Here is a 24,046-nt window from a genome sequence, read left to right as displayed (position 1 = left end):
GCCTAACCCTCCCATCCTGCAGTCTAACTCTCCCCCTAGTGCCTATCCCTAACCTTTCCCTAGTGCCTAATCCTCCGGTCCCGCAGTCTAACTCTCCACTAGTGCCTAACTCTAACCTTCCCGCAGTCTAACTCTTCCCCTAGTGCCTAATCCTAACCCTTCCTCTAGTGCCTAACCCTAGCCTCCCCCCTGTAGCCTAACCCTAACCTTCCCCTAGTGCCTAACCCTCCCGTCCCGCAGTCTAACTCTCCCCCTAGTGCCCGCAGTCTAACTCTTCCCCTAATGCCTAACCCTAACCTTCCCCTAGTGCCTAACCCTCCCATCCTGCAGTCTAACTCTCCCCCTAGTGCCTATCCCTAACCTTTCCCTAGTGCCTAATCCTCCGGTCCCGCAGTCTAACTCTCCACTAGTGCCTAACTCTAACCTTCCCGCAGTCTAACTCTTCCCCTAGTGCCTAATCCTAACCCTTCCTCTAGTGCCTAACCCTAGCCTCCCCCCTGTAGCCTAACCCTAACCTTCCCCTAGTGCCTAACCCTCCCGCCCTGCAGTCTAACTCTCCACTAGTGCCTAACCCTTCCATCCCACAGTCTAACTCTCCCCCTAGTGCCTAATCCTAACCTTTCCCTAGTGCCTAACCCTCCCGACCCGCAGTCTAACTCTTCCCCTAATGCCTAACCCTAACTTTCCCGCAGTCTAACTCTCCCCCTAGTGTCTAACCCTTCCATCCCGCAGTCTAACTCTTCTCCTAATGCCTAATCCTAACCTTCCCCTAGTGCCTAACCCTCCCATCCCGCAGTCTAGCTCTCCCACTAGTGCCTAATCCTAACCTTTCCCTAGTGCTTAACCCTCCCGTCCAGCAGTCTAACTCTCCACTAGTGCCTAACCTTCCCGCAGTCTAACTCTTCCCCTAGTGCCGAATCCTAACCCTTCCTCTAGTGCCTATACCTAGCCTCCCCTGTAGCCTAAACTTCCCCTAGTGCCTAACCCTCCCATCCCGCAGTCTAACTCTCCCTATAGTGTCTAACCCTCCCGTCCCGCAGTCTAACTCTCCCACTAGTGCCTAACCCTCCCATCCCGCAGTCTAACTCTCCCTATAGTGTCTAACCCTCCCGTCCCGCAGTCTAACTCTCCCACTAGTGCCTAACCCTCCCATCCCGCAGTCTAACTCTCCCTATAGTGTCTAACCCTCCCGTCCCGCAGTCTAACTCTCCCACTAGTGCCTAACCCTCCCGTCCCGCAGTCTAACTCTCCCACTAATGCCTAACCCTCCCGTCCCGCAGTCTAACTCTCCCTCTAGTGTCTAACCCTCCCGTCCCGCAGTCTAACTCTCCCACTAGTGCCTAACCCTCCTGTCCCGCAGTCTAACTCTCCCTATAGTGTCTAACCCTCCCGTCCCGCAGTCTAACTCTCCCACTAGTGCCTAACCCTCCCGTCCCGCAGTCTAACTCTCCCACTAATGCCTAACCCTCCCGTCCCGCAGTCTTACTCTCCCTCTAGTGTCTAACCCTCCCGTCCCGCAGTCTAACTCTCCCACTAGTGCCTAACCCTCCTGTCCGGAAGCTTTACCCTAATGTCGAGATATTGACAATGTCAGCATTTCACGTGTCAACATTCTGACAATGCCGACATGTTGCCTGTAAACATTTTAACAATGTTGACATCATTACGGTTGACATTGTGGTATCGACATTATGAATGACGACATTGATATTGTCATCCTATTGATTACATCCCATACAAACGCATTTACTAAGCTTACATTTAGGGCCTAATTCAGATCTGATCGCTAGCAGGTGATTTTTGCAGCCCTGCGATCAGATAGACGCCGCCTACAGGGGGAGTGTATTTTAGCTGTGCAAGTGTGCGATCGCATGTGTAGCAGAGCTGTACAAACAGATCTTGTGCAGTCTCTGCGCAGCCCAGGACTTACTCAGCCGCTGCGAACACATCAGCCTGTCCGGAACCGGAATTGACGTCAGACACCCTCCCTGCAAACGTATGGACACGCCTGCGTTTTTCCAGACACTCCCTGAAAACGGTCAGTTGACACCCACAAACGCCTTCTTCCTGTCAATCTCCTTGCGATCGCCTGTGCGAACGGATCCGTGCAAAACAATCGTCGAGCGGCAATCCGCTTTGTACCTGTGCGACGCGCCTGCGCATTGCGGTGCATAGTGTTCACTCTAGGTGTCTTTCACAGGGCGCTGCGCCCTGCCCCTTTTTTAGACCCCTGAATCCCGCCCTGCCCGTTTGTTTGCGCCCTCCCGCCCCGCACTTTGCTGCCCGCTGGACCCCGCCACGCCGCCAAACACACTAAGCACACTGCACTGCATTTTTATTATCACTGAGACTCCGTGCATGTGTCGAGACGGAGACCTCCGCGGCCCGCCCCTCCCCGTCCGCCTTGTCCCGCCCTGTCATTAGCTGTCAGCGTCCTCTATAGGTCTGCTCAGGGTCTGGTGAGACAGGAGGGCTGGGTTTGCCTCTCCCGCCGAGGCAAACCCAGCCCACCTGTGTGGATGAATGTTTAAAAGGAGACGCCAGGGAGGATCACCCGGCCGCCATCTTTAATACCGCTCCGCAAGTGGGGCTGGGTGATCAGCGCTCCCCCTCTGTGATGTAAGTACTCAGTACGGTAGTACATAGATCATTCTTTGTTTCACGTGGAGAAGCCCCCTCTAACCCATACAATGACGAACTGAAATAGAGCAGAAATGTAACGGTAACTTGCAGTGCAATACTATCTGTGTTTTATAGTGCAGTTCTTTCAGAATAAAACAGTGGTACTCCCATCTCAGAGGGATTCTTTGTACAATATATAGCTGTGGATAAGTGTTGTGCCTTGTACCAGTGTTCCCTCACACCCCGGTCTGTATGTATCCTCCCCTCACACCCCGGTCTGCATGTACCCTTCCCTCACACCCCGGTCTGTATGTAACCCCCCCCCCTCACACAAGGTCTATGTATCCCCCAGACCCTGGTCTTTGGGGGATACATAGACCTTGTGTGAGGGGGGGGGTTACATACAGACCGGGGTGTGAGGGAAGGGTACATACAGACCGGGGTGTGAGGGGAGGGTACATACAGACCGGGGTGTGAGGGAAGGGTACATACAGACCGGGGTGTGAGGGGGGTACATAATATGCAAATAAGAATACATTATATATATATATATATATATATATATATATATATATATATATATATAGTCTTCTTATATAGCTGAAATACCTTGCTTTTTATATAACAAATCTGTGCATCCACATTTAAGGTGTGAGTAGACTGTCACAAGTGGTTTTTATATTTTATAAGTTCAAGTTGTATGTTGAAGAGATTTAGGGCTCAAAATAGAATAAATATATATTTGAAAAAGCTACCATTGCATGACCCACTGCACTCTGTTGGACTATTGGTCCTATTGTGTGGAGTTTGTATATTCTTCCTGTGCTTTTCACATTTTTTATTTTTTTCACATTTTTCAAGATTAACTATCCACGCGAACTATAACTTATAGTTCGCGTGGATAGTTAATCTTGAAAAATTTGAAAAGCACAGGAAGAATATACAAACTCCACACAATAGGACCAATAGTCCAACAGAGTGCAGTGGGTCATGCAATGGTAGCTTTTTCAAATATATATTTATTCTATTTTGAGCCCTAAATCTCTTCAACATACAACTTGAACTTATAAAATATAAAACCACTTGTGACAGTCTACTCACACCTTAAATGTGGCTGCACAGATTTGTTATATAAAAAGCAAGGTATTTCAGCTAATAAGAAGACTATATATATATATAATGTTATTTGCATATTCCCTCACACCCCGGTCTGTATGTACCCTCCCCTCACACCCCGGTCTGTATGTACCCTTCCCTCACACCCCGGTCTGTATGTAACCCCCCCCCCCTCACACAAGGTCTATGTATCCCCCAGACCCTGGTCTTTGGGGGATACATAGACCTTGTGTGAGGGTGGGGGGGGTTACATACAGACCGGGGTGTGAGGGGAGGGTACATACAGACCGGGGCCCGGTCTGTATGTACCCTCCCCTCACACCCCGGTCTGTATGTAACCCCCCCCACCCTCACACAAGGTCTATGTATCCCCCAAAGACCAGGGTCTGGGGGATACATAGACCTTGTGTGAGGGGGGGGGGGTTACATACAGACCGGGGTGTGAGGGAAGGGTACATACAGACCGGGGTGTGAGGGGAGGGTACATACAGACCGGGGTGTGAGGGAATATGCAAATAACATTATATATATATATAGTCTTCTTATTAGCTGAAATACCTTGCTTTTTATATAACAAATCTGTGCAGCCACATTTAAGGTGTGAGTAGACTGTCACAAGTGGTTTTATATTTTATAAGTTCATTAAGTTGTATGTTGAAGAGATTTAGGGGACAAAATAGAATAAATATATATTTTAAAAAAGCTACCATTGCATGACCCACTGCACTCTGTTGGACTATTGGTCCTATTGTGTGGAGTTTGTATATTCTTCCTGTGCTTTTCACATTTTTTTTTTTTTCACATTTTTCATGATTATCTATCCATGCGAACTATAAGTGGGAATAGTAACCTGTCCGAATGTTCAGAACCATCAGGAACAGCCTGGAGTAGTGATAGCTAGCATAAATATGAATGCACCATCCAATCATTACAGGTTTTACATGACAGGAACTGACTGGCTAATGCACTATAATCACTTCTCCAAGTTTAATACATCTGCCCCAGTTTACTTTATGACTTGGGGGCCATTATTGAATGGTCATCATAAATGATGACCATAATAATTAAGGGCCCCCAAATCATACAGCATCCTCATGACATAAGGTGCAACACTTAAAATTCTATAAGTTAATTGAAAAATCTGTCCACATTTATTACTTTCTTTTTTTTTTCTAAAGCTGGCACATCCTCATCCTCGTCTCTATGTACTCAATCACATGACACACTATCTGTCACATCCATCACTGCACCTCTGACTCCTGGCACTCCACACCACAGGCTCCATAGCAGCATATTCTGGCTCCTTCTTTGATCCTCACGGCTCACCGGAGTCCTCAATTTGCCTCAGGTGAGTATGCTGGTACTGAGAGTAAACAGTGCGGCTCTCATCCGAGGGAGCTTGAGTGTGTTAAAGTGTTTTGTTCTTCCACAGAAAGCTGGCTCATCCTCATCCTCATCTCTGTGTACTCCATCACGTTAAGCAATCCGATTGCATCAACTGGCGCATCACTCCACACCACTGTGGCTCCAAAGTGGCATATTCTGGCTCCTTCTTTGATCCTCTAGGCATCCCCGGAGTCCTCAATTTGCCTCAGGTGAGTATGCTGGTACTGAGAGTAAACAGTGCGGCTCTCATCCGAGGGAGCTTGAGTTTGTTAAAGTGTTTTGTTCTTCCACAGAAAGCTGGCTCATCCTCATCCTCATCCTCGTCTCTGTGTACTCCATCACGTTAAGCAATCCACTGCATCAACTGGCGCATCACTCCACACCACAGGCTCCAAAGTGGCATATTCTGGCTCCTTCTTTGATCCTCTCGGCATCCCCGGAGTCCTCAATTTGCCTCAGGTGAGTATGCTGGTACTGAGAGTAAACAGTGCGGCTCTCATCCTAGGGAGCTTGAGTGTGTTAAAGTGTTTTGTTCTTCCACAGAAAGCTGGCTCATCCTCATCCTCATCTCTGTGTACTCCATCACGTTAAGCAATCCGATTGCATCAACTGGCGCATCACTCCACACCACTGTGGCTCCAAAGTGGCATATTCTGGCTCCTTCTTTGATCCTCTAGGCATCCCCGGAGTCCTCAATTTGCCTCAGGTGAGTATGCTGGTACTGAGAGTAAACAGTGCGGCTCTCATCCGAGGGAGCTTGAGTTTGTTAAAGTGTTTTGTTCTTCCACAGAAAGCTGGCTCATCCTCATCCTCATCCTCGTCTCTGTGTACTCCATCACGTTAAGCAATCCACTGCATCAACTGGCGCATCACTCCACACCACAGGCTCCAAAGTGGCATATTCTGGCTCCTTCTTTGATCCTCTCGGCATCCCCGGAGTCCTCAATTTGCCTCAGGTGAGTATGCTGGTACTGAGAGTAAACAGTGCGGCTCTCATCCTAGGGAGCTTGAGTGTGTTAAAGTGTTTTGTTCTTCCACAGAAAGCTGGCTCATCCTCATCCTCATCTCTGTGTACTCCATCACGTTAAGCAATCCACTGCATCAACTGGCGCATCACTCCACACCACAGGCTCCAAAGTGGCATATTCTGGCTCCTTCTTTGATCCTCTCGGCATCCCCGGAGTCCTCAATTTGCCTCAGGTGAGTATGCTGGTACTGAGAGTAAACAGTGCGGCTCTCATCCGAGGGAGCTTGAGTGTGTTAAAGTGTTTTGTTCTTCCACAGAAAGCTGGCTCATCCTCATCCTCATCCTCATCTCTGTGTACTCCATCACGTTAAGCAATCCACTGCATCAACTGGCGCATCACTCCACACCACAGGCTCCAAAGTGGCATATTCTGGCTCCTTCTTTGATCCTCTCGGCATCCCCGGAGTCCTCAATTTGCCTCAGGTGAGTATGCTGGTACTGAGAGTAAACAGTGCGGCTCTCATCCGAGGGAGGTTGAGTGTGTTAAAGTGTTTTGTTCTTCCACAGAAAGCTGGCTCATCCTCATCCTCATCTCTGTGTACTCCATCACGTTAAGCAATCCGATTGCATCAACTGGCGCATCACTCCACACCACTGTGGCTCCAAAGTGGCATATTCTGGCTCCTTCTTTGATCCTCTAGGCATCCCCGGAGTCCTCAATTTGCCTCAGGTGAGTATGCTGGTACTGAGAGTAAACAGTGCGGCTCTCATCCGAGGGAGCTTGAGTGTGTTAATGTGTTTTGTTCTTCCACAGAGAGCTGGCTCATCCTCATCCTCGCCTCTGTGTACTCCATCACGTTAAGCAATCCACTGCATCAACTGGCGCATCACTCCACACCACAGGCTCCAAAGTGGCATATTCTGGCTCCTTCTTTGATCCTCTCGGCATCCCCGGAGTCCTCAATTTGCCTCAGGTGAGTATGCTGGTACTGAGAGTAAACAGTGCGGCTCTCATCCGAGGGAGCTTGAGTGTGTTAAAGTGTTTTGTTCTTCCACAGAAAGCTGGCTCATCCTCATCCTCGTCTCTATGTACTCCATCACGTTGACCAACCATTGAACCAACTGTGCATCACTCCACACCACAGGCTCCAAATAAGCATATTGATCCTTCTTTGATCCTCTTGGCTTGAATGACAGGAGACCTCAACTTGTCTCAGGTGAGTTTGCTGGTACGGAGAGTACAGTGGCTCTCATTCTAGGGAGCTTGAGTGTGTTAAGTGTTTTTATTTTTTTTTATTTTTAGAAAACATGCCTACTCTTAAAAGGAAAGTGAAAGAACATGAAAGAAAAACCAAGGAAATAGGCAAAAAATGTTTGAAAATCAATCAAATGTTTTCAGGAAAAAAGAAGGTAGGAAAACATTTACATACACCCATTTTAAACCCCTGTAAGAAAGTGTAACAAATATTTGAATTTAGATTATGATTTTTATTAATTACAGAAAATAAATGCAGCAGAGTTAGATCCTGTACCCAGCACCTCTGATCCTGTACCCAGCACCTCTGATCCTGTACCCAGCACCTCTGATCCTGTACCCACAGATAATCAATGTACTTCCCAAGATAATTCACTGGCCACAGTTAACACAAATTGCAGCAATGTAGATGACTCGGTATTGACGTCATGTAATGTCATTGTTAATGAAAACACCATAGATGTGCATTCTCAATCCTCCATCTCTCTTGCCAACTGTTCTCAGAATTTAGAGTGTGACACCTCACCCCCTATTATTTTGGATGATGACCTATCTGAAGAAAGGTGCTCTTCTAATGAAGATACAGATATAATAAATGACATTGGGGTTAGTGCTTCTCCAAAAAAAAAGTCAAAACATAAAGTTGGTTTCCAAATAAAATGGAAAAGAGAGTTTCCGTGGCTTAGTTGTAAAAAAAATGGTGAAAGAGAATCTCTACTCTGCAAGCTGTGTTTAAAACATCTGTTGAACGACACAAAATACAACAAATCTCCATGGATGAATAGTGGGATGAGCACAGTAAGGCGCGATAAAATTAAGGAGCATTCTGTTTCCGAGATGCACAAGGCAGCAATGCAAACTGAAATAATCGGTTGTAATGCTGAGGCTTCACAGAACAGAAAAAATAGACCAGAGTCAGAGGAATTCAAAGCTGTGGAATGTGCTATGAAGTGCCTGGATTTTCTAATCCAGCATAATATACCACATACAACTGTTTTTAAACCATTTGTTGTTTTCTGTATAGAAGAATTAAAGTCTCCAGTTTTAGCCCCTCTGAACAAATCTAAAAATGCCTCATATACAAGCTACCAAACAATCAACGAATTTGTTAATTCGATGGCCAGTGTTCAAAGAGAGAAAGTTATCTTGTCTTTACAGAAGAGTCCATCATTTTCAGTTATGTCAGATGAAACTACTGATGTCAGCAACAGAAAACACTTGGCAACTGCTGCAAAATATATAAAAGATGGAGAAGTCAGTGTGTCCTTTATTAATGATACAGAAATTCCAGATGGAAAATCAGAAACTATTTTCAATGCTCTTTCACAGACTATAGAAGACTGTGGAGGGTTTGAGAAATTAGTAGGCTTTGGAAGTGACGGCGCCAGTTCAATGGTTGGTCACCGTGATGGAGTAGCAGCCAAACTAAAGGCCAAAAATAATAAGATTATTTCAATACATTGTCAAAATCATCGTTTAGCTCTTGCAACAAAAAATACATTTGAATCTTTGAATCCTTTCCTGAAAATGGATGAAGTATTAACAAGTATTTACAAATACTATAAATACAGCTCTGTGAGGAGCAAAACTTTGGAAGAAATACAAAGAGTATTTACTAAATGTAAGGGAACAAAAATAAAAAAGGCTAGCCACACAAGATGGCTATCACATGAAAATGCTATTAATTCAATAAGAATTAATTATCATTCGATCATTGTCGATTTGGAAAATGCTGTTGTAACTGGACAGTCAAGGACTACAAGTGGTGTGAGTGGGCCAACTGCTGAAGGACTTCTCAAACATCTGAAAAATTTTCATTTTTTTCAATTAATTCACTTTCTTTGTGATGTACTGAGCCTGCTTTCCAAATTAGTTTTAATCTTTGAAAGAAGAGATATTGACTTGTCTACAATACACAGCAATGTTTCCATTACGCTTGGTGCTTTGAAAAATTTAAAGCGTAAGCCTGGGGGTCAGTTTTGCAGGAACCTGGAAAATGCTGCAAGAAAAATAGGAATTCAGGCTCCTATAGCAGCAGAAAATTGTAAGTTTGAAGAAGATGCAAGGTGTTTTCTAGATCTATTGGTCCAAAACATTTCAGAGAGGATGCATAATATAGCTATACTTGATCATCTAAGTGTCTTAGATATGAGGCATCTTAATGCAGACAAAGGTGTGGGATTTTATGGTGTGGCCGAAATGGCACAGCTTGCTGATTTTTATCAACTGGACGAAGATCTTCTGTTATCAGAATGGGAAGACTTTAAATCTGTATTCTTACAAACGGAAGAAGAAAATCCTGATAATGAAAGATTGTCCATGGTCAACGTGTACAAGACTTTAGAAAAATCTGAAGACACAATTGGCGTAGCATTTCCTCTAATTCAGAAACTTGTTTCAGTTGGCTGTGTTCTACCACTCTCAACTGCTGAAGTTGAAAGAACTTTTTCGCAAGTTAAATTAATCTTAACAGATCACAGAAACCGTCTCAAGGTGGAAAATGTCAACAGCATATTAGCCATTAAGCTAAATGGCAAGGTAAACTACAGAGAGGCGGTAAAGCACTGGATGAAAAAGCAAAGAAGAATATTTTCTTGTAGACCACACACAGCTGGCCACCGACCACACTCTACAATCAGAAACACCTGTACTGTAGATTGTGAGCAACAACCAAGGACAACGCACATAAACTGACCCACCCAAGCTACTTGGAGCCCAACTTTCCAGTTCAAAAAGGTGAGTACCAAGTAAATGTGGGAGGAGGGAGAGTATTCCTACTTAGAGGTGGTGGAGTGGCCCTAGTATGTCCATAATCCTGTTATCAGAGTCCCTTTTCTGCTGTGTTCTTTAGTTCTTCAAAGCACAAGCCCTTATTTTTGTGTGGAAGAATTGTACGAGACTAAAAATCTATGGTGGTCTTACAATTCTACTCCAAGGAATAAGCTGTGCTTTGAAGAACTAGGAATGCAGTACAAATGGACTCTGATAACATGCAGTCAGTTTATGTTGTATGGTTCTGTTTCAGCTTCAGCACAGCGCCTAAGAGGATATTTACAGCCAGTGACAAGACGGCATCCGCCTGAGCCTGCATAAATAGTTGGACAGCTGTGGCGATTGCTCTTCTTCAGTTACCAAATCTGCACTCAACATTTCAGATGACAACCGAGGACTCTGCACCTGAGCCACCCAAGCTACTTGGAGCCCAACTTTCCAGTTCAAAAAGGTAGAGTACCAAGAAAATGTGGGAGGAGGGAGAGTATTCCTACTTAGAGGTGGTGGAGTGGCCCTAGTATGTCCATAATCCTGTTATCAGAGTCCCTTTTCTGCTGTGTTCTTTAGTTCTTCAAAGCACAAGCCCTTATTTTTGTGGGGAAGAATTGTACGAGACTAAAAATCTATGGTGGTCTTACAATTCTACTCCAAGGAATAAGCTGTGCTTTGAAGAACTAGGAATGCAGTACAAATGGACTCTGATAACATGCAGTCAGTTTATGTTGTATGGTTCTGTTTCAGCTTCAGCACAGCGCCTAAGAGGATATTTACAGCCAGTGACAAGACGGCATCCGCCTGAGCCTGCATAAATAGTTGGACAGCTGTGGCGATTGCTCTTCTTCAGTTACCAAATCTGCACTCAACATTTCAGATGACAACCGAGGACTCTGCACCTGAGCCACCCAAGCTACTTGGAGCCCAACTTTCCAGTTCAAAAAGGTAGAGTACCAAGAAAATGTGGGAGGAGGGAGAGTATTCCTACTTAGAGGTGGTGGAGTGGCCCTAGTATGTCCATAATCCTGTTATCAGAGTCCCTTTTCTGCTGTGTTCTTTAGTTCTTCAAAGCACAAGCCCTTATTTTTGTGGGGAAGAATTGTACGAGACTAAAAATCTATGGTGGTCTTACAATTCTACTCCAAGGAATAAGCTGTGCTTTGAAGAACTAGGAATGCAGTACAAATGGACTCTGATAACATGCAGTCAGTTTATGTTGTATGGTTCTGTTTCAGCTTCAGCACAGCGCCTAAGAGGATATTTACAGCCAGTGACAAGACGGCATCCGCCTGAGCCTGCATAAATAGTTGGACCCTTCTGTTTTGAACAGCTGACACCTACATCTACTCCAGATGACCTGTAGGACGTTTGATCAGCTACCTGCATCCAATCCACATGGTACTATTATTATAACTTGTATAAAATGCTAGGATTAGTGTTTATTTTAGCACCTTCACAACCTGTGCAGTTCCTCCTGCCTGGGGTGTCGTTCTGTACTCTAGTGCTTCTATCACAAGTCTACCACTGAAATAAAGACCAGAGTGATAGAAGCACCAGAGCAGAGGACGACACCCCTGGCAGGAAAGAATAACTGCACAAGTTGTGACAGGTGCAGGATGATAGAACACTGTAGTTGTAATCTATACAGTAGAGCTACATTGGTGATGAATGGACCACAAATACTTTTATTTAACACTCTTCACTTTCAAATCCTTGTCCGCATGTAAAAGGTAAACATTAAATAAAATGGGTGCACAAACAAAAAACCATGAGTCTTTGTACTCATTTTTAGTTAAGACACATGTCTAAGCATTACAGTATGGACATAATCGTGCCCTCCCGAATGAAAAATGTGCCCTCCCGAATGAAAAATGTGCCCTCCCGAATGAAAAATGTGCCCTCCCCGTGATCAGCACCCTGCCCTAAAAAATTCCTAGAGTGAACACTAGCGGTGCATACGTATGCGCAGTTCGAACCTGATTGCCCGCTGTGCGACAACGCAGCCTAGCGATCAGGTCTGATTGACTCCCTTAGACCGCTGATTAGGAACCTGGAGCGAATCCCTCATTGCCATAAGAAAAGCAATCATACGTTATCACATTGCCGTGATGTATACAAGCTGTGGCATTTTTGCACGTGAGCTGCATTATTCAATAAATAGAAAATGTATTACTGTATATATATTTTTTATTTAATACAAATCTACTGTATAAATAGCTACAAGCCAAACAATGAATCATTGCTGTCATTTCAGCACCTTTAGCAATCCTAAGGCATTTTGAAGCAATCATCCTCATGTTCCTGACAGCCTATTATATCTATATGGAACGTGGTGCATAAAACTGTCCACAATGTTCCCAGATGAATACGCAACGCTGTTCCGAAGTGGCACATTCTCCTAATGCGGCTCACATACACCATGCAGGCTGTACAGCAGAACATTCCCCTCAGTAGACTTTTAACAGAGCAAGAAAAGAAAATTATACATGTTATATAACTACACTATACCGTACAAATACATAGAGCGATGAGGATCGTGGTCCACAACGCGATGCCGCTTCCGTGCCACTTCCATTCAGGGTCGGACTGGCCAACAGGGGTACCAGGGAAACCACCGGTAGCCGGTAGGCCCCACTCCTTCCTCTAGGGATCAGGTTCCAGACTGTGCACTTGTATTATACATGGTAGATATGTTGTATTACACTGCACTAAACTATTGTGTATTTCAAGCCTCTGTGGAGGCTGGCCACACCCCCTTTGTAGGCTGGCCACACCCCCAAGTATGGGCCCCTATTACTGCATTCCCCCGGTGGGCCCTTCATGCACCAGTCCGACACTGCTTCCATTATACTGTTTGCTTATCATGAAGTGCATATGTTGGGTATTGTCCAATCAGCATAATTGACCCAAGAGGATTATGGGGGTAATTCAGACCTGATCGCTTGGGTGCGTTTTTTGTATCCCTGCGATCAGGTAGTCGCCGCCTACAGGGGGAGGGGGAATTTATTGCGCAGGGGTTGCGATCGCATGTGCTGTTTGTGCAGTCTCTACACATCCCAGGAGTTACTCAGCCGCTGTGATGATCGGGGCCAGAGCTGACGTCACGAATCCTCCCACAAAACGGTGGGTCCCTCCTGCGTTTTTTCGCGGACACTCCCTAGAAACGGTCAGTTGCCACCCACAAATGTCCTCTTCCTGTCAATCTTCTTGCGATCGCCATTGCGATTCCAATCTAACCATCCCGTCGCTGCCTGGCGCTGCGGTCCGTCGCACCTGCGAATTGCGGTGCATACGCATGTGCAGTTCAGACCTGATCGCCCGCTGTGCGAAAACGCACAGCAGCGATCAGGTCTGAATTAGCCCCAAAGGCATACTTTCCGGTAGGCTCATGAAAATTGGGTGGTGATCCCAGCAGGCCATAAGAGTGGGCAAGTCTCTTGGAGCCGGACACTATCAGCCACCCAACCGCGTATAACAGGAGGGAAGGGGGGACTTGGCCACAATGGCAGCATCTTGGCCATCCTCGTAGCCTGTACCGCTTCCTATGCTGTGCCACGCCCCCACCGCTGTGCCAACTTAGCTGTACTCTCCAGAAAGTAGTTGCTGATGTGGAGTCTGTCTATCAGTTTCTAGCGCGAGGGTTCTCAATCTCGCGCCACGGGAGCCCAAACTGTGCATGTTTTCCAGGTCACCTGTGGATCTTTAAAATCTGACAATTGGAAGTACACCTATGCACCTGCTGGGTGACCTGGAAAACATGGACTGTTTGGGGTCCTGAGGACCGAGTTTGAGAAATACCGCAATAGAGAAATGAAAGCTAGAATCTAACTGGTTGCTATGGTCAACACCACTGGGGTTTTTTATTTATTTTTTTTTTTTTTTAATTTTTAGAAGCTTTAGTAAATCTATCCCTTTAATGTTAAATAGATGTTAAAAAATGTTCTGCCACCTGTGTTAGTTGGAGGGACACGGTGCCTGGGTTTGAGGCTTGCTTTCCAGGCGTTTTTAACTTAGTATATATTTTTTTATTTAAATAATATTTGTATTAATCTAAAAAAAGGATCTTTAACCTTATGTTGAAATTGAAGATTACGATTTTACAATTTTGCCATTCTTTGTTCCCTGTTCATGATAAAAAAAAATGTCAAAATGTTTATGTTTTAACCGCTCGAATGCTGTCAAACAGGTTCAAATATGGTAGAACCTATTTCACTTACACATTTTTATATTTATTAAATACTATAATTTTCTGCATAATTTACAGCTTAACGTGACCACACCCCACTGTTAATATCACCCCCAGTGCGCCACCATGACGGCGTCATGGCTGCAGTTCCTCAACAGGCCCTCGTGTCTGGACAGTCCCCACCCCACGCCACCATCGCACCCCGCGGCATTGTTTTGGCCATAAGCCCCCAGCTTATCATACTTCTTCTTTTTTTGTTCTAGGCCTCGTTGTGGGAGAGATTTATCAAAGCTTGGAGAGAGATAATGTAGCTAAAGATAAAGTACCAACCAATCAGCTTGGAACTGCCATGTTAGAGGCTGTGTTTGAAAAATGACAGTCACAAGCTGATTTAATAGTACTTTATCTCTCCACTTTATCTCTATCCAAGCTTTGAAAAATCTCTAATATTATTGGTTGCTGAAGGACATTTGAATATGAGGTCACATGACAATGATGTTTCACTCCATTAAAAGTCCTGATTTAGGAAAAGAAATTCAACAGTTTAAAAATAAGCAGTTAATTGTGTGATTAAATGTCCAATTAACACGCACATAACCTTCCAATGAGAGCAAATCACAGCAAAAAATTGCTATTTTTAAATGGGTTGTCTCATCAGCTTACATTTAACTGGCTGAAATCATCGGCTGGAACTTGAAAATGTTTTCAAAGTCATACATGTCAAAGAAGCTAATGTTAAAAGCACAGATTTTAGGCGCCGTACTGTGGAGATGAAGCCACAAACCAGACTAGGAGGGAACAGCCCGGATTCCATAATTGTTTAACTAGTCGTGGTCAGAGCTGCAAATAGGTTATTAAAGTAACCGTGACTAGTAATCAAAGTAACGGAACAGTTGATACAAATTGTTTTTATATCACAATGTTTTGTTGAAGCTGGAGAGCGCTGTTGTGCATACTGCATACTTGCTCTCTTAGGGAGGCTTCAGCCCTTACCCAAGATGGCCACCATCTGTATTTCTGTGCATGCACGGCGTTATCTTGAGACTGTGTAAGAGCACCACAGTGGGAGACAGATGTGTTCCACTTAACTCCAGAGAGACCCTGCTATTACCGTTAGTTCCATCCTGCTACAACAACTGCTGGTAATTGCTTGCATCCAGCGTGGCTAGCCACGTACAGTCACTTCCTGGTGACCTGTATGTGTTCATGCAGAGAATCTGTGTGTGCATAACTGTGAGTATGGCTGTACAATTCACATCACCTCTGAATAAACTAGTGATGTGCACCGGAAATTTTTCGGGTTTTGGTTTTGGGTTCGGTTCCGCGGCCCTGTTTTGGGTTCGGACGCGTTTTGGCAAAACCTCACCGAAATTTTTTTGTCGGATTCGGGTGTGTTTTGGATAGAGATGAGCGGATTCGGTTTTACTCGGTTTTACTCGGTTCTCAAAACGACATCTTATTGGCTCACGGATGTCATGTGTTTTGGATAGCCAATAAGATTCGGTTTTGAGAACCGAGTAAAACCGAGTAAAACCGAATCCGCTCATCTCTAGTTTTGGATTCGGGTGTTTTTTTCAAAAAACCCTAAAAAACAGCTTATATCATAGAATTTGGGGGTCATTTTGATCCCATAGTATTATTAACCTCAATAACCATAATTTCCACTAATTTTCAGTCTATTCTGAACACCTCACATCTCACAATATTATTTTTAGTCCTAAAATTTGCACCGAGGTCGCTGGATGGCTAAGCTAAGCGACCCAAGTGGCCGACACAAACACCTGGCCCATCTAGGAGTGGCACTGCAGTGTCAGACAGGATGGCCCTTCAAAAAAAATGTCCCCAAACAGCACATGATGCAAAGAAAAAAAGAGGTGCAATGAGGTAGCTGTGTGACTAAGCTAAGCGACCCAAGTGGCCGACACAAACACCTGGCCCATCTAGGAGTGGCACTGCAGTGTCAGACAGGATGGCCCTTCAAAAAAATTGTCCCCAAACAGCACATGATGCAAAGAAAAAAAGAAGCGCAATGAGGTAGCTGTGTGACTAAGCTAAGCGACCCAAGTGGCCGACACAAACACCTGGCCCATCTAGGAGTGGCACTGCAGTGTCAGACAGGATGGCACTTCAAAAAAATACTCCCCAAAAAAGCACATGATGCAAAGAAAAAAAGAGGCGCACCAAGGTCGCTGTGTGACTAAGCTAAGCGACACAAGTGGCTGGCACAAACACCTGGCCCATCTAGGAGTGGCACTGCAGTGTCACGCAGGATGGCCCTTCAAAAAAATAATCCCCAAACAGCACATGATGCAAAGAAAAAAAGAGGCGCAATGAGGTAGCTGTGTGACTAAGCTAAGCGACCCAAGTGGCCGACACAAACATCTGGCCCATCTAGGAGTGGCACTGCAGTGTCACGCAGGATGGCCCTTCAAAAAAATACTCCCCAAACAGCACATGATGCAAAGAAAAATGAAAGAAAAAAGAGGTGCAAGATGGAATTGTCCTTGGGCCCTCCCGCCCACCCTTATGTTGTATAAACAGGACATGCACACTTTAACGAACCCATCATTTCAGTGACAGGGTCTGCCACACGACTGTGACTGAAATGACTGGTTGGTTTGGGCCCCCACCAAAAAAAGAAGCAATCAATCTCTCCTTGCACAAACTGGCTCTACAGAGGCAAGATGTCCACCTCCTCCTCATCGTCCGATTCATCACCCCTTTCACTGTGTACATCCCCCCTCCTCACAGATTATTAATTCGTCCCCACTGGAATCCACCATCTCAGGTCCCCGTGTACTTTCTGGAGGCAATTGCTGCTGGTGAATGTCTCCACGGAGGAATTGATTATAATTCATTTTAATGAACATCATCTTCTCCACATTTTCTGGAAGTAACCTCGTACGCCGATTGCTGACAAGGTGAGCGGCTGCACTAAACACTCTTTCGGAGTACACACTGGAGGGAGGGCAACTTAGGTAGAATAAAGCCAGTTTCTGCAAGGGCCTCCAAATTGCCTCTTTTTCCTGCCAGTATACGTACGGACTGTCTGACGTGCCTACTTGGATGCGGTCACTCATATAATCCTCCACCATTCTTTCAATGGTGAGAGAATCATATGCAGTGACAGTAGACGACATGTCAGTAATCGTTGGCAGGTCCTTCAGTCCGGACCAGATGTCAGCACTCGCTCCAGACTGCCCTGCATCACCGCCAGCGGGTGGGCTTGGAATTCTTAGCCTTTTCCTCGCACCCCCAGTTGCGGGAGAATGTGAAGGAGGAGCTGTTGACGGGTCACGTTCCGCTTGACTTGACAATTTTCTCACCAGCAGGTCTTTGAACCCCTGCAGACTTGTGTCTGCCGGAAAGAGAGATACAACGTAGGTTTTAAATCTAGGATCGAGCACGGTGGCCAAAATGTAGTGCTCTGATTTCAACAGATTGACCACCCGTGAATCCTGGTTAAGTGAATGAAGGGCTCCATCCACAAGTCCCACATGCCTAGCGGAATCGCTCTGTTTTAGCTCCTCCTTCAATGTCTCCAGCTTCTTCTGCAAAAGCCTGATGAGGGGAATGACCTGACTCAGGCTGGCAGTGTCTGAACTGACTTCACGTGTGGCAAGTTCAAAGGGTTGCAGAACCTTCCACAACGTTGAAATCATTCTCCACTGCGCTTGAGACAGGTGCATTCCACCTCCTTTGCCTATATCGTGGCCAGATGTATAGGCTTGAATGGCCTTTTGCTGCTCCTCCATCCTCTGAAGCATATAGAGGGTTGAATTCCACCTCGTTACCACCTCCTGCTTCAGATGATGGCAGGGCAGGTTCAAGTATTTTTGGTGGTGCTCCAGTCTTCTGTACGCGGTGCCTGAACGCCGAAAGTGGCCCGCAATTCTTCGGGCCACCGACAGCATCTCTTGCACGCCCCTGTCGTTTTTTAAATAATTCTGCACCACCAAATTCAAGTTATGTGCAAAACATGGGACGTGCAGGAATTTGCCCAGATGTAATGCACGCACAATATTGCTGGCGTTGTCCGATGTCACAAATCCCCAGGAGAGTCCAATTGGGGTAAGCCATTCTGCGATGATCTTCCTCAGTTGCCGTAAGAGGTTTTCAGCTGTGTGCGTATTCTGGAAAGCGGTGATACAAAGCGTAGCCTGCCTAGGAACGATTTGGCGTTTGCGAGATGCTGAAACTGGTGCTGCCGCTGCTGTTCTTGCAGCGGGAGGCAATACATCTACCCAGTGGGCTGTCAGTCATATAGTCCTGAGTCTGCCCTGCTCCACTTGTCCACATGTCCGTGGTTAAGTGGACATTGGGTACAACTGCATTTTTTAGGACACTGGTGAGTCTTTTTCTGAGGTCTGTGTACATTTTCGGTATCGCCTGCCTAGAGAAATGGAACCTAGATGGTATTTGGTACCGGGAACACAGTACCTCAATCAAGTCTATAGTTGGCTCTGAATTAACGATGGATACCGGAACCACGTTTCTCACCGCCCAGGCTGCCAAGGCCTCAGTTATCCGCTTTGCAGCAGGATGACTGCTGTGATATTTCATCTTCCTCGCAAAGGACTGTTGGACAGTCAATTGCTTACTGGAAGTAGTACAAGTGGTCTTCCGACTTCCCCTCTGGGATGACGATCGACTCCCAGCAGCAACAACAGCAGCGCCAGCAGCAGTAGGCGTTACACTCAAGGATGCATCGGAGGAATCCCAGGCAGGAGAGGACTCGTCAGACTTGCCAGTGACATGGCCTGCAGGACTATTGGCTTTCCTGGGTAAGGAGGAAATTGACACTGAGGGAGTTGGTGGTGTGGTTTGCAGGAGCTTGGTTACAAGAGGAAGGGATTTACTGGTCAGTGGACTGCTTCCGCTGTCGTCCAAAGTTTTTGAACTTGTCACTGACTTGTGATGAATGCGCTGCAGGTGACGTATAAGGGAGGATGTTCCGAGGTGGTTAACGTCCTTACCCCTACTTATTACAGCTTGACAAATGCAACACACGGCTTGACACCTGTTGTCTGCATTTGTGTTGAAATAATTCCACACCGAAGAGCTGATTTTTTTTGTATTTTGACCAGGCATGTCATTGGCCATATTCCTCCCACGGACAACAGGCGTCTCCCTGGGTGCCTGACTTAAACAAACCACCTCACCATCAGAATCCTCCTTGTCAATTTCCTCCCCAGCGCCAGCAACACCCATATCCTCATCCTGGTGTACTTCAACAGTGACATCTTCAATTTGACTATCAGGAACTGGACTGCGGGTGCTCCTTCCAGCACTTGCAGGGGGCGTGCAAATGGTAGAAGGCGCAAGCTCTTCCCGTCCAGTGTTGGGAAGGTCAGGCATCGCAACCGACACAATTGGACTCTCCTTGGGGATTTGTGGTTTCGAAGAACGCACAGTTCTTTGCTGTGCTTTTGCCATCTTAAGTCTTTTCTTTTTTCTAGCGAGAGGATGAGTGCTTCCATCCTCATGTGAAGCTGAACCACTAGCCATGAACACAGGCCAGGGCCTCAGCCGTTCCTTGCCACTCCGTGTCGTAAATGGCATATTGGCAAGTTTACGCTTCTCCTCAGACGCTTTTAATTTTGATTTTTGGGTCATTTTACTGATCTTTTGTGTTTTGGATTTTACATGCTCTGTACTATGACATTGGGCATCGGCCTTGGCAGACGACGTTGATGGCATTTCATCGTCTCGGCCATGACTAGTGGCAGCAGCTTCAGCACGAGGTGGAAGTGGATCTTGATCTTTCCCTATTTTTTTAACCTCCACATTTTTGTTCTCCATATTTTAATGCGCACAACTAAAAGGCACCACAGGTATACAATGTAGATGGATGGATAGTATACTTATGGACGACGAGTGACGACACAGAGGTAGGTACAGCAGTGGTCTACCGTACTGCTATATATAGTATAATAAATGGACCTGGTGGACACGGTCAGCAAACTGCTAAACTAGTATAAAGAAAAAAAGCCACCACAGGTATACAATATAGATGGATGGATAGTATACTTATTATTATTAATGGATGACGAGTGACTGACGACACAGAGGTAGGTACAGCAGTGGCCTACCGTACTGCTATATACAGTATAATGGACCTGGTGGACACTGTCAGCAGACTGCTAAACTAGTACTACTAGTATAAAAAAAAAAAGCCACCACAGGTATACAATGTAGATGGATGGATAGTATACTTATGGACGACGAGTGACGACACAGGTACAGCAGTGGCCTACCGTACTGCTATATACAGTATAATAAATGGACCTGGTGGACACTGTCAGCAAACTGCTAAACTAGTATAAAGAAAAAAAGCCACCACAGGTATACAATGTAGATGGATGGATAGTATACTTATTATTATTAATGGATGACGAGTGACTGACGACACAGAGGTAGGTACAGCAGTGGCCTACCGTACTGCTGTAAACCGTATAATGGACCTGGTGGACACTGTCAGCAGACTGCTATACTACTAGTATAAAAAAAAAGCCACCACAGGAGTGTTTTTCAGGCAGACAAACGTATACTGGTGGTCACTGTCAGCAAAACTGTGCACTGAACTCCTGCTATAGCTGCTCCCCAGTCCCCACAATTAAGCAGTGTGAGCACTCAGCACAGATATATCATGCAGCACACTGAGCACAGATATGGTATGGAGCGTTTTTTTTTGAGGCAGAGAACGGATAAAAAAAAACTGGTGGTCACTATCAGCAAAACTCTGCACTCTACTCCGAGTCCTAACAGCTGCTCCCCAATCCTCCCCACAATTAGTAATAAAACAAGCAATCAACTGTCTCTTCTACAATTATAAACGGAGAGGACGCCAGCCACGTCCTCTCCCTATCAATCTCAATGCACGTGTGAAAATGGCGGCGACGCGCAACTGCTTATATAGAATCCGAATCTCGCGAGAATCCGACAGCGGGATGATGACGTTCGGGCGCGCTCGGGTTAACCGAGCCATACGGGAGAATCCGAGTATGGCTCGGACCCGTGTAAAAAGGGTGAAGTTCGGGGGGGTTCGGTTTCCGAGAAACCGAACCCAGTGCGACTGAAATGCTTGGCTAGACCCTGTGCAAAACTACATCGTTCATTGTGCCCGAACGATGCGCGGGCGCATTGCGCCGCATACGCATGCGCAGAACTGCCGTTTTTTAGCCTGATCACTGCGCTGCGAACAAATGCAGCTAGCGATCAACTTGGAATGACCCCCGTAGTTAATGTCAAGCACACTCCTCACAAAGTCCCTGTGTAAGCCTATGAAGTGGGTGTGGCTACTGTAAGGTAGCAGCATTCTCATTCATTAATATTAAAGCACTCATAGGTGACTGGCATTTCTGTGCAGCTACCGGTGTTGTGGTATGGTTGGAATGAAGAGTGACAGTTGGAGGTAGAGATATGAAAGATGAACCAGTCATTTAAGAAATGTCAAGACGGTGAGCAGCTAGTAACCTTAGCTGGCCTATATCTTAGCTGAGTCTCCTTCTTCTTCTGGTTCTGCTGGAGGCTTCTGCTCTGGTGCTGAATGGGTGCTCTGAGTCCTTTGGTCATCCCATAGCTTGGAGTACTTGTGGGCCTAATCATCTGCTTGGGCATCATACTCACTGCTGGACCCAGAACCAGAACACTTTTACCCCATGTTTACAGAAGCCATGGTAGAAGCTGCTTCCACCAAAGAGACCTTAGAGATCACCAAAGTAGAAACAGATGGCAGCGGCACTGAGTGTTGGACTCTCTGGGCCCAGCTGAAGAACTGAGAGGACATTCCGGTTGATATGTTTATACAAGGTGGAGCAGAGCATACAACGGAGGTGGGTGTGGAACATACAGAGGACCAGCCTGTTATGTATGTAGGCAGGATCACAGGACATGCAGGTATATCATTGTCCCTAGAGTGGTACACAGTGCATGTACCTCAGTGACGCTCAAGCACAGTGAACAAGATGGGGCAGCGCATGCGCAGATTAACACGTGATGGCCATCTTGGCAAAGTAGAATGCTTCAGAATGTGAGAATCATGGCGGAAAGAGCAGTAGTACATTCCATAAACCAACAATTCCAAAAGATCTTCAAAACATTGATGTTCTTGGTGTGATGACTTCTCAGTAAGATCTTATAATTTATCATTGAGGGTATTTAACCCCTTCAGAGCTAAGGATGAGTGAGACTTATCTTCAACATGTACATTAAAAATTCAAAAGATATTTCCCCAGTGCACTAAAAAGTATCAGCAATAAGACTTGACCACTACATTACAATAGAAAATTCAGAGATCTTAGTTACACACACCAGACCAGGGCCCTCAATCCGAGTTGTTCGCTCGTTATTTTACTTCGCATCGGTGCGATTTTCCGCTAACTGCGCAATGTTCGCACTGCGGCTGCACCAAGTAAATTTGCTAAGAAGTTTGGTATTTTACTCACGGCATTACGAGGTTGTTTCTTCGTTCTGCTGATCGTAATGTGATTGACAGGAAGTGGGTGTTTCTGGGCGGAAACTGGCCGTTTTATGGGAGTGTGTGAAAAAACGCTGCCGTTTCTGGGAAAAACGCGGGAGTGGCTGGAGAAACGGGGGAGTGTTTGGGCGAACGCTGGGTGTGTTTGTGACGTCAAACCAGGAACGACAAGCACTGAACTGATCGCACTGGAAGAGTAAGTCTCGAGCTACTCAAACTGCAAAGAAAAATCTTTTCGCAATATTGCGAATACTTCGTTCGCAATTCTGCTAAGCTAAGATTCACTCCCAGAGGGCGGCGGCTTAGCGTGTGCACTCCTGCGAAAAGCGGCTAGCGAGCGAACAACTCAGAATGAGGGCCCATGTCAAGGCTTCTCTGATACTGGTGGTCCCAAACGCTACATGAAAATAGCACCCACTCTGGTTCATATAATTACTTATTGTTATGCTACAGGATAATAGCACATACAAAAATATATCTAAAATGAGAGCCAACTCATCTGGAGTCACCCCTAGATCCCCCAAATGGCACTACAAGAATAAGCATGCCTCAGATGGCCTACGGTCCCCTAAAGCCTTCACAATCTGCCGTTTACATGATGGGGCAGCTTGTGTAGCAGAAGAGATAATCCAGAGCTACCTGCAGTGGCTGCTGTGAGCTCCTCCTCTCTCTCCCCTAGCATCCAGCCGCTCCCTCCTCCCGCTCCCTCCTCCCGCTGTATTCTTCTCACCACTGCCACTGCAGAGAGGAGCATCTCCCCACTCTCCTCCGTTCCTTGGTGGCACTTGGAAGTGTGTCCTGAAAACCTGTAATAACATGGCTCCTGGGTACTTTTATAATAAACCTTATTTTTATAAACATACTATTTTTTATAAATTGTAATATATTTTAATTATACATCCAATACATATTTATATATTTTAAATATATATATGTTTATATTACGCTCCTCACGCAGCACACAAACAGCATGCGCATTCAGTAAACCGGGCAGTGTTAAGTAAGGGCAGCAGGAAGATCGTATCTCTATCCGTCTCAGCAGAAATGACATTTATGTAGAAGAGGCAGGATTATTCTTACCAGTTATTTATATAGCGCAGACATATTCCGCTAATGAATGACGCAATGCGAGTTCTAAATTTAATCAACACTCTACAATTGTTAGTTTTGATGAATAGACCCTTGAATAGCACAACATCTCTATATTATACACCAAACAGGGTAAGTATTTTAACCCTCCCCCTACAATATCCTAACCCCCGGGGTGTG

At 45.7% G+C, this 24,046-nt stretch overlaps 1 protein-coding gene across 1 annotated transcript; it reads left to right on the top strand.

Annotated features, from left to right (window-relative positions):
• Nucleotides 1-7,073: 7,073 nt before the first annotated feature.
• LOC135057419 (zinc finger protein 862-like) lies at nucleotides 7,074-23,434 on the top strand. Its single transcript, XM_063963310.1, has 4 exons — nucleotides 7,074-7,308; nucleotides 7,395-7,501; nucleotides 7,593-9,884; nucleotides 23,231-23,434. Exons 2-4 carry the CDS (start codon nucleotides 7,400-7,402, stop codon nucleotides 23,432-23,434), a joined length of 2,598 nt encoding a protein of 865 aa, XP_063819380.1. The 5' UTR covers nucleotides 7,074-7,308; nucleotides 7,395-7,399.
• Nucleotides 23,435-24,046: the final 612 nt, after the last annotated feature.

Source organism: Pseudophryne corroboree, chromosome 3 (genome assembly GCF_028390025.1).
Source record: "Pseudophryne corroboree isolate aPseCor3 chromosome 3, aPseCor3.hap2, whole genome shotgun sequence".
Taxonomy (NCBI): Eukaryota; Metazoa; Chordata; class Amphibia; order Anura; family Myobatrachidae; genus Pseudophryne; species Pseudophryne corroboree.
This window is presented reverse-complemented; position numbering and strand designations above follow the sequence as displayed.